Source organism: Phalaenopsis equestris, unplaced genomic scaffold (genome assembly GCF_001263595.1).
Source record: "Phalaenopsis equestris unplaced genomic scaffold, ASM126359v1 Scaffold000703, whole genome shotgun sequence".
NCBI classification, from domain to species: domain Eukaryota; kingdom Viridiplantae; phylum Streptophyta; class Magnoliopsida; order Asparagales; family Orchidaceae; genus Phalaenopsis; species Phalaenopsis equestris.
In genome coordinates this window covers 441,420-453,418 of record NW_018165143.1, presented here as the reverse complement: position 1 = coordinate 453,418, position 11,999 = coordinate 441,420, and the positions used below count along the sequence as shown (strand labels likewise).

At 30.2% G+C, this 11,999-nt stretch overlaps 1 protein-coding gene across 2 annotated transcripts in view; it reads left to right on the top strand.

Annotated features, from left to right (window-relative positions):
- The first annotated feature begins 777 nt into the window (after positions 1 to 777).
- The window catches only part of LOC110030343 (ras-related protein RABH1b), a 32,191-nt gene continuing 20,969 nt past the window's right edge, over positions 778 to 11,999 (top strand). Inside the window, exons 1-2 of one of the 2 annotated variants that reach the window (XM_020733013.1) lie at positions 778 to 1,111; positions 5,708 to 5,778. In XM_020733013.1, coding sequence (XP_020588672.1) covers positions 995 to 1,111; positions 5,708 to 5,778 — 188 coding nt within the window. In that variant the 5' untranslated portion in view covers positions 778 to 994. Of the gene's footprint in view, positions 1,112 to 1,204; positions 1,241 to 5,707; positions 5,779 to 11,999 lie in introns of those variants that run through there. The other variant, XM_020733014.1, reaches the window with a different exon arrangement.

Genomic DNA, 11,999 nt, shown 5'->3' with positions numbered 1-11,999 from the left:
TACTATAGTATATTAATATATTATTATTATTATTTTATTATATATTATAATTTATAAAATTTAATGTTTTAAATTATAATAAATTTTTTATATATAATTATTTTATATTATTTTAAATTTCAAACAATAACGATCCGAACACGAACGAACGCATTACTGTTCGTGTTTGGTTCATTTAACTAACCGAACGAAAAAAAATTTGTTTGCGTTTGTCTCGTTTACTTATCGAACGAATCGAACACGAACTTATTGACGAACCGAACACGAACTGTTCGCGAACAACGAGCTTTTTTGACAGCCCTAGATGTATGCTATTGTTCTCAGTGGTTATTTGTTGCTATTAAACTCCATATAGTCGGTGTTAAGTTACAAACATTTTTGCTTTATTATTTTGTTGTTATTTCCTTGTAAGTTGTATTTCAATTTGTCAAACTTGTAACTTATTCTTATTTCTTAATAAAGCTAGACCCGACCCTCATATTTTCAAAAGAAAAAAAAGTATGTAGCTCCCTTAATTTAGGTAGGAAAATTATGTGCCCAGCTTATGATCATAAAATAAGGATAATTACATACATAACATCATGAAACATTGTTATTTACAAAATCTAGCATTAATGAAATATTTTTGAACTATCAAATTAATGTATTTAAATACGCCGCAATCAAATTATTGGGTTGTAATTTTATCGTGAATTTTGATATTTGTGTGAGAATTTAGAAAATGAGCAGAATTTGAAAAATGAGTGATAAATGTGCTAGATTTGTAAATGGCAACGTTTTGGGTGCTATGTATCTAAACAGACCGAAATAGGAAGCAAAGCCAGCAGGGGTGGACTCGCAGGGCAGCACATGCAGGCGGCCCGAAAGAACAGAACCAAAATCAAAACCTAAATTAACGGAAGCAGCGAGAGCCGCGATTGGAGATCTCCGATTATCGCCCGCCTGTTCTTTCTGATTCTCCTTCCGTTGGATCTTGTAGGTGGAAGGGGCGGCGATGGCTCCGGTGTCGGCCCTCGCCAAGTACAAGCTGGTGTTCCTAGGCGATCAGTCTGTGGGGAAGACCAGCATCATCACTCGATTTATGTACGATAAGTTTGACAACACCTACCAGGTTGAATCCAAACTCCACCATTCATTAAATTCATGCAGTTGTTATTGATAGAAATGCTTATAGTCATGGATCGACCATTATTTGTTAATCACTCGATTTATGTACGATAAGTTTGACAACACCTATCAGGTTGAATCCAAACTCCACCATTCATGAAATTCATGCAGTTGTTATTGATAGAAATGCTTATTGTCATGGATCGACCATTATTTGTTACTAGGGTTTTGAGTTTCTAGCTGATTTCAAAACGAGATCTTTCAGTTTCTTGTTAAACTCGGCTCAGGATATTTTGAATTCTGATTTTTCTGTGAATCACGCCCAAGAAATAGAACATAAGAAAGAAGAGAGAGAAACGAAGAGAAGAGTGAAAAATAATTAACATAATGCGTCGTCTTTGATATCTTTCTGATAAAATAATCTCTCTATTTATAGGGGAGATAATACAATATAATAATATTTATCGCTGATTTAATGAGGGTTATACAAAATATTCTAGGTATTTTACACATATGAGTATATCACGCAGCCACTCTCTGGCTCTGCTAGCCGAGCTAGTATGACTTCAGCTCGGTAGGGCCAGTTTGATTGGTTAGATTGAGTTGGCGTTGCCAATCAATTGAGCTTGAGTGACTTCAGATTAGTAGAACTGATTCGATCTGTTAGACTTTGTCGATTGGTTTATCTGGTATGACTGTCAATCCTTAATCCTCGGATGAAGAGTTTTTGCCGGCAGAGCGAGACTAAACCATCTGATAGAGCACGAATCACCATAAAATGATAGGTAGTTCGTTTCTCAACGAGGAGAGTCTATAGGATGACTATAAAACTCTGCTGTATTGTTGATTTTTGATCCCTAATGAGGAGTCTCGGGGCGTTGCGGGTTGGCTTATGATATTGAGGAATTTGGTCTTTATTTGGCTAGGATCTATCGAAAGGTAGGTTGCTTCATTCGATGACTATCTCGTACTGATTAACTTGGTTGTTTATATGTATTGTTTTAGTTCAATTGGTTTAGATTCAAATTGATAGGTCTTCTTTTTGTTCTCTTGGCTTGGTTGTCCTTCGCCTTCGACTCGGACGGCTACATCTGATCGGATAAATGGGCTTTATGATTTTTTGTTGGTGGGCTTTCGTTTGTGTACTTTTCTTCATTTTGGGCCGCTAGATATCCGGATCAACGCTGTTTCATTTTCTTGTCAATATCAATTGTGAAGATTTATATACATTTTTAATGGTTCTTATTTATTTTATGTTCTTATTTATTTACATATCTAACACCTAAACTTTAATTTTTACAATACATGCACCGTATGCATGATAAGGTGTATTCTATTTTTTAAAAGTTAAAATTATGACATTTTTGATGTGATATGAAAGATTGGATGATATGAAATATAATAATTAAAGTTGAGATCTTAGATATGTAAATACATAGGAATTTGGTGGCGTGTATGCAAATGCCCCCCAAAAAAAATTATGAAATGGGGCATTTACATACATACCTCCCAATTCTTATGCATTTATATATCCAACTCCAAAACATTTCATTATACATTTATACGACCCAAATGTTTTATATCACATAAAAAATATTATCATTTTAACTTTTAAAAAGTGAAATACACATTTTCATGCGTTGTTACGATTTTATATTTGTAAAAATTGAAGTTTAGGTGTTAGATATGTAAATACATAGGAATTGAATGGTATATACATAAATATTGCTATTTTTTATGTTTAGAACTTAAGGGCATGCATTTATTGTTCATGTACGAAGGAAATATAAAACAAGAATGCAAGTTGAACGTAAATTTGGAGATATCTTTGGGTTTATTTATTTTGTCCTAAAATTCTATATAGGAATGCTGGGAATTTAGCTATTATTTGCTTAAAGATTAAATATATGAAATCGCGCTACACTACTCTATTGTTTATTAACTAATTATATAGTCATTTGTTGGCATAGAAAAATAAAACATGTTCTTGATCAAGATGATTTTGTTTTAACTTAATTTTTGGTATGGAGTTGAAAACATTATTTGAACTTTTTTAGGAACTTTTTGTGGCTTAAAATCAGTGCTCATTTCTAAATACATCGAATCTAGTCATCATAGTACAAATCTAATCAAAATTCAATATATGTTTTTTGTAAATTATAAGTGAACAAAAGTCCCCTAAGATGCTTTCTTTTTTTGCAACCTGAGTTTTTCCATAGAATTATACTCTGGCAACAGGGATATAGCTGAAAATGACAGTTCTACATCTATTTATATGATAACTATTCAATGATTTCTTTTTTTTGCAACCTGAGTTTTTCCATAGAATTATACTCTGGCACCAGGGATATAACTGAAAATGACAGTTCTACATCTATTTATATGATAACTATTCTATGAAAACTTTCGCATACTATATTTTGCTAAAATTATTTTTAATTGGTTTTTTGCTTGCACTGTCTGCTAGATTCCAAGCATGCTGTTTTTTGCTTGCACTGTCTGCTAGATTCCAAGCATTACTTTGTCAAATTACTTTGTCAAATTTATTTGAATTTTATTGCAATTTGCATCCTTTCAATCCTTTTATGATCCCCAAGTCTTTCTGTCAATGCTCATTATCTCTATTGAGGCTTACTTAGATTGCAACACCTACTTGTATTATTTACTTTTTTTATTTTTATTGCGAGACCTACTTATTTACACTTCTATTGAGGTAAATGAGTGCTCACTCTTACATTTTTTGTATCTCCTTTAGTCATATATCATGTTTGGGTTTTAGTTTGTGCCTTTGCCCATATTTATTTATGAACTTTAGGGTGAATTTTGATTGTTTGAAATTACTTTTTCCCCTACACTATGGCGGGACTGTTGAAGCTTATCCACTTGAATTTCTATAGCTTAAGATGAGTTTAGATTATTTAAAATCCCTTATGCATTGGGATTTCCATTTATGTAATCTAGTGATTCAATTTGTTGAGAAGAAGTCTAAAAAATTTATCATTGATTGATAATGTTCTTTTTTTAACAATTTTTGAATTTTTGATGAAGCGTACACCATATAGCTCCAAATTTCTTCATATTCCTGATTTAGAAAAATTATTTTAAGACTTTTAAATCATAGAATATTCAATTTGAGAAATATTTGTTAAGTATAGTAGCATATTTTGCACCATGCATTGGATTCTCTTTCAAATTTAGTACTACTACGTGATGTTTAATAATCTATTACTTGTTTGTTTAGATACAAGTAGTCCTGTAAATCAATCAATGCACTCGATGAATAACTTGAACTCGACTCGATTAAGACTCGATCATGCTCGTTCAAATTAGTAAATAAACAAGCTTGAATAAATTTTAAAATTTCAAAGGTTAAACAAACTAGACACGAACATAATCGAATTTGTTCGTTTATGTTCACAAACAAACTCGTTTGTTGTTCAACAAGTAACTTGTTAAATACTCGATATTAAACTCTATAATAACTCGTATTATATAAATGATATATTATTTATATAAAATTTAATTAATTAGAATTTATTTAATTATAGACTTAATGGTAATATATTGTTATATCAATAATATTTTTAATTTAATTAATAATTATATATTTTTTTATTAATAAGTGAATGGTAATTTAGAATGAGATATTTACATTTAAAGAGAGTGACAAAAGATTTTTTTTGTGGAGTTTTCATAACCTCGAAAGTAATAAGTTTATGTTTTATGACTATCACATTGCAATTACCAACAACATTATTGCTATTATTTTTTTATTAATATGATTTAGTAAATGATCATCCATATAACTTTTATGTTCAATTTAGTTCTTTCACTTACAAAATTTGAATTATTATTGTCCTATCAATAATAATTTTGTAGTTAATTAGTAAAGTTCAAAGATTATAGAGTTCACGATCTATAAATTAGTAGTTGTGATTAGAATTGCAAAATGATTTATTAAAATTTTTTATATGAAAATCAATATTACCGTTTGAATTTTTAGCTCGTTTAAATACTTGTTCACTTATCATAAACAAATCAAGTTCAACCATTGATAAAGTTAAACAAATCAAAACAATTTATGAAAGCTCGACACAAGCTCAAGCTGAACATAAACAACATATAATTATACTAAGCCAATTCTGAACAATGTTGTACTCGGCTCGGTTCGGCTCGGCTCGATTACAACCCTTGATATAAGTGAATTAGAAAGTGTCTTTTGCCCTCAAAAAGTGATATATAATATTTCAAGCTTCCTGACATCGGCCTCTTACGCATGGAATTCACTCATAAGTGGAATTTCGATTCAGCTCATTTAGGCACATGCACATAAATACATACACCTATAATAAAATCTATTGGAGAGTATTTTATCTCTCCGAGAAGTATTAAATTCTTTCAACATTATCAACATTCAGAAGGCATGTTTAGCATGTTAAATTGTTTTAGTAGCACTTGCATGCATACATGGATATATGTTTTGTAGCATTTAATTCTTTTTGTGATTTAACTTTTGTATTCATCACTTTTTATATATTGATTTCTTCAAGTTATTTTGGATTTTTTTAGTCAGCACTATATTTTATATATGAATTAACAGGCTACTATAGGGATTGATTTTCTTTCGAAGACGATGTATTTGGAAGATCGAACTGTTCGGCTGCAGCTTTGGTGAGTTTATAATATTGTCACACCTTTCTTCAATAATTCCACTCTCTTTTCTTGCTCCTCTTCTTTAGTAACTCTTATGAACTAGAGAAATAGATGGATCCAAATTTAAGTTACCACCATTGAACTCAAGTTTTCCTCCGAGTAGCACAAATGATGCATTTCTTTCCCTTGCTAATGATATGCTAGGTATTTTGGTAATTTATTGGTTAGATTTGCAATGACCTTGTTGGGCTTTTTTTTATTTCATGTATCGCATAAGTTTTAATTGCATTTACAGTGTTTCAACCAAAATAACCTTTTCTTTGTGTAGCAATTAAAACATATTTTATCACACTAGTAGTTTCCTATCCCATGCTAAGATTGATTTTTAAAGGAGTTAAAATGTTATAAAGAGGATGGTAAGCAAGGCCAATAATGATTTATTTATTAAACTTGGTATTAAGGAATGAGAGAAAGAGTTTAATATAAAATAGCCATGGCGTAAGAGATACAGAAACGTTAATCACACTGGGTGCATTATGATAGTGCAATTTTAGTTGAAGATAAATACATATAAAAAACTATAATTGCTACCTTGAAAAAAATAAGTAGGGGTGTTTGATCTATAATCATCTTCTTAGTATTGTAACACAAGGATAAAATGAAATGCAGAATGGTTAGAAAATGTTATATTTGTTTTTTCGAGAGGAGCTGAAATGAATTCTGAATCATATTAAGGCCTCCTTAATTGAGTTTCTTGCTGTTGATGGCAAGTTCTCTGTTCTTAGCCCCTCTTTCAAAAACAAGCCAAATTTCTTTTTTCCCTTTTAGATGACTAAGATATTTAATTTCCTTACCAAATTTATTCATTTTAATTATGTATTTGATATTTTTGTTTTTGTTTTGAAAGTTGATTAAGGGTTTAGCCTATTAACATGACCAAAAAAGGAGGGAGGGGGTGAAATGGTTGTAAAATATTTAGAAATAAATATAAATTATTATATATATCAATAATATGACATACCAAAATTTTGAAGTCGTGTGCATGATTATTACTATAGCGGCTCTCAAATACATGTAATGCATAAATATTTTAAGAATAAATCAAATTAAAATTTCAATCTTATTTCCATTGGAGATTAAACTAAGCCTTGATAACTGATTATACTCAAGTCCCTTTATGATATCATAATTAACAACTCTACTCAACTAGATACTTCCAAAATATTTTAAACTATTTTTAAATGCTCAACACATGAGTTTGTTTATATTTTAGATGCGTTGAGAAAGTTTTTTGCTTATAAGTTGATATGATTGATAGTCATATCTTTTGTTCTTGAGAGTGTAAGTAAGCTTTTCATTTGGATTTAATTTGTTTCCAAATTAGGAGGCAAAATGTATGCAATTGCCTTTTTCTTAGCTCATGAATGGAACCTTTGTCTTCACCATGACACAACCTCTGTCTTCAATTGGTTATATGGACTCTTCAATCCAACACATAGCCTTCTCATAAGCGATTACAACCAACCTATGTGAGCTTCAGCTAAGTCTTACGTAGGAGGATTTGCGCCTAGCATACATATAAATTATAAAGTAAGCACTATTACCCAAAATGAATTAGTAATTACCCTTGTCAAATTTTGTTGTTTAGAGAATGATATATTTTGAAGCATATTAATTTCAATAAAAACTCTTTCTGTGAGTGCAATGCAAAGACTAATAGGCCTAGCAAGACCTACCCTTGTAAAAGTATGAAAAATCAATAAATCTTAAATGAACCCAGCCTAATTGAAGCCTTTTTGAAACATAAGCCCTTGAGGGAATAGTGGCAAGATGAAGGTGCTGGAGCTGTTTCAAATTCAAAGCTTATGCAATTCTAGAGAATTGTGTATGCTTGAATAAAGGGCGCTATTATACTTTGTCTTCGAATGGGCCATTATTAAAATGAATAAATTTGGCAAGGAAAAAAAAGTAAAGCAATCAAATGGTTTTGAATAAAAAATGTATGTACTGGCATTTTAATTTGAAAATCATACCAATAATATGTTTTCATCCTTAGTTGATTAATTACCATATATTCAATATGTTTCTTGGCGAAATTGATGGTGTAAGGAATTTCAGGAACATGTCTATTAAATTTTTTTATATTTTGCGGAAGCCTAGGAGTGAGGATGACTTGTCTATGCAAATTTGTCTAGTACCAAATTAAGATGAAATATAAAATTCGTGAATCTATTTATGTTATGTTTATAATTTTTTTTTATATATAAATTTCAAAATTTATTTTGAGCAACTGAATGAGCTACATTAAGCATATGACACAAAATATATGCTATGTTACGCTAATCTTTTGGATAAGTCTTTTAGTTTGTTCAACTTCTATCAAATTTGAATCTTCATTACGGATGTTTGACATGGGATACACAAGAAAGCTTGCGATAATTTTTTTTTTTTTGTTAAAAATTATTATCATAAAAAATTGAATCATAAAACTATAACTCCGAACTGAAAGTTTAGCAACCAAAAGAAATTCATATTATTGCGTTTGACTATTTTTTTTCTTATTTTTAACAAATAACAAGAAACGATAATGTAAACATAGAAGCTGAATGAGTGGATATGAGTGTACAAAATATGAAAGTACTCACAAAAGCAAGCATCACACTTAATTGAAAAGGTTAATTCCTAAAGAAGAGAGATTTTCACATTCAAAGTGGTAGTGATGTGATGGACATCCAAAATTTACAGTGTACAAATTTTCTAAAAAATTATTTGAAAACTAAAAAAAATACTGAAATCTAATACAAAAGAAAAGTTTGTGTTATTATATTAAAAATCATGATTATAAAATTCTAAATCAGAAAGTCTAACTTCTAATTGAAGTTTAGCAACCAAAATAATTTAAGATTAAAAAGTAGAAGACCTAGGGGAGGGAATAGAAGTGCAAAATAGGAAAAGAAGTCATCATAAAAGCAATTATTACACTTGATGAAATTGTTTAATTCGATGAAGGATGATTTACACATCTGAAGGGAAATTTTACTTAACATAGAATCATATTTTCACATGCACTAAACTTAAATTTATTGTTATAAAATGAATTTAGATTACACAGGAAGAAGAAAATTTTTGGAAGGAGCCTCAATAGAGCTAAACTTCTAAACAAAAAAAAACTTGCAAGGATGCCACATAAACGAGCAAATACTTGAAATAATCCTCCAATTATTAATAAGTGGCTAATTTAGTTCCAAAGTTTAATGGCACTTCAATCTAGTCCAAAACTATTGAAAATTTGACCCAATTAGTCCCTAGACTGAATTTCATGATTAAGCTTAACACCAATCAGTTAACTTTGAGGATATTTTTAGAATAATAATTTTAAATGAAATATGATTTTTTTCTTTCTCTATTTTCATGTGTAATAAATTATTTTGGCATTTAATTAAGGAGGTATAAATCATATTTTCATGTAAAATTATTTTTCTCTCTCTTCCTTGATTAAAAATATTTTTGTAATATATTAATGAGTGAAAAGTCATATGCACCAAATTATTTTCATATCTTTCTCTATCTTCAAGCAAAAATATTTCTATCTTTAATGATTAATTTATTTACTTTAGTCATTTTAATATAGGACTCTAATTATAATTATTTTTTTGGATTAAATTTTCCCCTTTAACATCATGCCCTTTTATTTTTGTATTCATTGTCTAAAACGAAATGCTATTTACTGAAAGGAAAAAAGATTTATGGAAAGAAGATCAATTGAATATGTACTATAAAAATTGTCTTTGATAAAATTTTTTAATTTGTAACATTGTCATTGCATTGAATGCATATTATCAAACCCAAAACATTTTTGTCATCGAGTGCAAAGCTACAAAAATGCAAAAATCTCACTACGCATGTTTTTTTCATAGTTTCCTTCGAAACATAAAAATCAAAGCTTACACAAAAAAAACTCTAAAGCTAATTTGATAGTTTATGATATCCTCCAAGTATCATTAAGTTTACATTTCTTTCTCTTGAAAGTGTGGGCTTGTAACAAACAAAATGTCACGTTAGTAATCGATGTATTGCACAATTTTTTTTTTAATTTTTTTTGGGATAATTACATACATAGCACCCAAAAAATAGTTATTTACAAACTCTAGCACCCAGACAATATTTTTGAACTACCGAAACAATGTATTTACGCGTGCCACGATCAAACTATTGAGAATTTGATAAAAATGAAAAAATACTGCATACAGGCGTGTCATAATCAAACTATTGAGAATTTGATAAAAAATGAAAAAATATTAAAAATGAAAAAATACGGGTTGGGATTTTATTGTGGATTTGATATTTGAGTGAGACTTTGAAAAATGGATGAGTTGTAAATAGCAATGTTTCAGGTGCTATGTATGTAATTGCCCCAATTTTATTTGTTGCTTATTAATAGTCTTTTATTAGACTATTCTTATGTGGACACATCTAATGTTAATGCTGTTTATGAGCTTTGATATTAATCAAGATCTCTTAATTGAAAAAAAACTCTCATTTATCATTCTCATCATCATCATCATCATCATCATCATAACAATTCATTCTCATTTATCATTCTCATCATCATCATCATCATCATAACAATTCATCTTGTTTACTTTTATGCCTTTATTACTTTCCTCGATATTTCGTAGTTTAATACCAATCATTTCATGCAAATTTCCAAAAAATTATGAGAAGTTGGTATCGTTAAGCTACATAGAGTAAACTTTATGTACTTCATTTTTTCTATTGGGTTCATCTCATTATGATTCTCGTATGCTCGGTTAAAAAATCATTAAATATAATAATTCAACATAATATAAAAAGCGCCACAACATAATATAAAAAAATTTACAACAAATAAACTTACCATCTTAAGATTTTCAATTTGAAAGTGAGACTTTTTTTTTCTTTGGATGGTCTTTAATGGTCTCCCTTATATCAAACTATAGTGTTAATCTCGCAATATTTATATGTTAAATTGAAAAAAATGTTGAAATAACTCACACCTGAACCCGACTTCGATGAACCAAGATGGTTGTCGATTTCTTTGTTAGCCATTTTTGTTGTTGACCACCATGTCTTGCCCACACACAGAAATGGCTTACATACACTAATACCCTAGACTCACTCTAGTTTGGTTGCACAAAAAAATGTTGATGTTTAGTCTCTCTCCTGCTCTCTTGCAAGATATGTGGTTGTTTAGTGCTAGGGCGTGAGCGGGATTTAAGTAGGAGTTATGTCTTGCCAAATAGCAATAATGACAACTTTAAATCCTACAAAAAATTAAATCCTGTTTCTCTTCCATTTTTTCTTAAATCTGATTAAAAACCAAAACATTGAGGGGTTTGAGGGAAATACAAGGTTACTTGCTTCTCAAACAAAATCCTCTTCTCCTTTGCATGTTGATTGTCATGACTATGCATGCTTTTGGGGCTTCGACTGCTATTTCTCCTAGTCGAATTGACGTTGGTCGAAGTAGAGCCTTTTCAAGGTTTCTTTAGGTTGAAGCCAAGGTTGCGGGTGAACTTACGAAGCAGTGAAGATCCTTGGTCACAACAAAGTAGCCAAGGTCACTGGTGCAAGTGAAAAAGTTGCGAAGGTTCAAGTGGCCGAAGTGACGAGCAACAAGGTCGTAATAGTTTTCATAAATTATAAAATTTTAATGTGGCCAAATTGTCCTCAATAAGCGAAGCATCTTCGTTAAATTAACTGGATCAACATAGGCACTATGTTACTAACTCATATTAATTTCATTAGTCAGATAAATTGGAGCATTATGAAATTTCATGAATAAATTGACCATTTGTTAATAGTCGAAGGACTATTTTGGACTTGTGCTCTCGTAAGAACTCGCAAATAAAAAACATTGCTAAAGAAGGAAAAAAATGCCTCCCTAACCGTCATCTTGACATATAAATAAAGCTCGAAGAGTACAACGACAACAACAACAAAGCCTTAATCCCACTACGTGGGGTCGGCTACATGAATCATTTTTCTCTATTGCATCCTATTTAGTGTCATATTTTCATTTAGTTCTAGTAAATTAAGATCATTTTTTATACAATAAGCTCAAGTCTTTCTAGGTATACCTCAGCCTTTCTTAACATAAGTCGAATCTAAATCATCTGCTCTCCTAATCGGGTCATCAGATGGTTGACGTTTAATGTGACCAAACCATCTAAGACGAATCTAAGACGACTTTCTCTAAT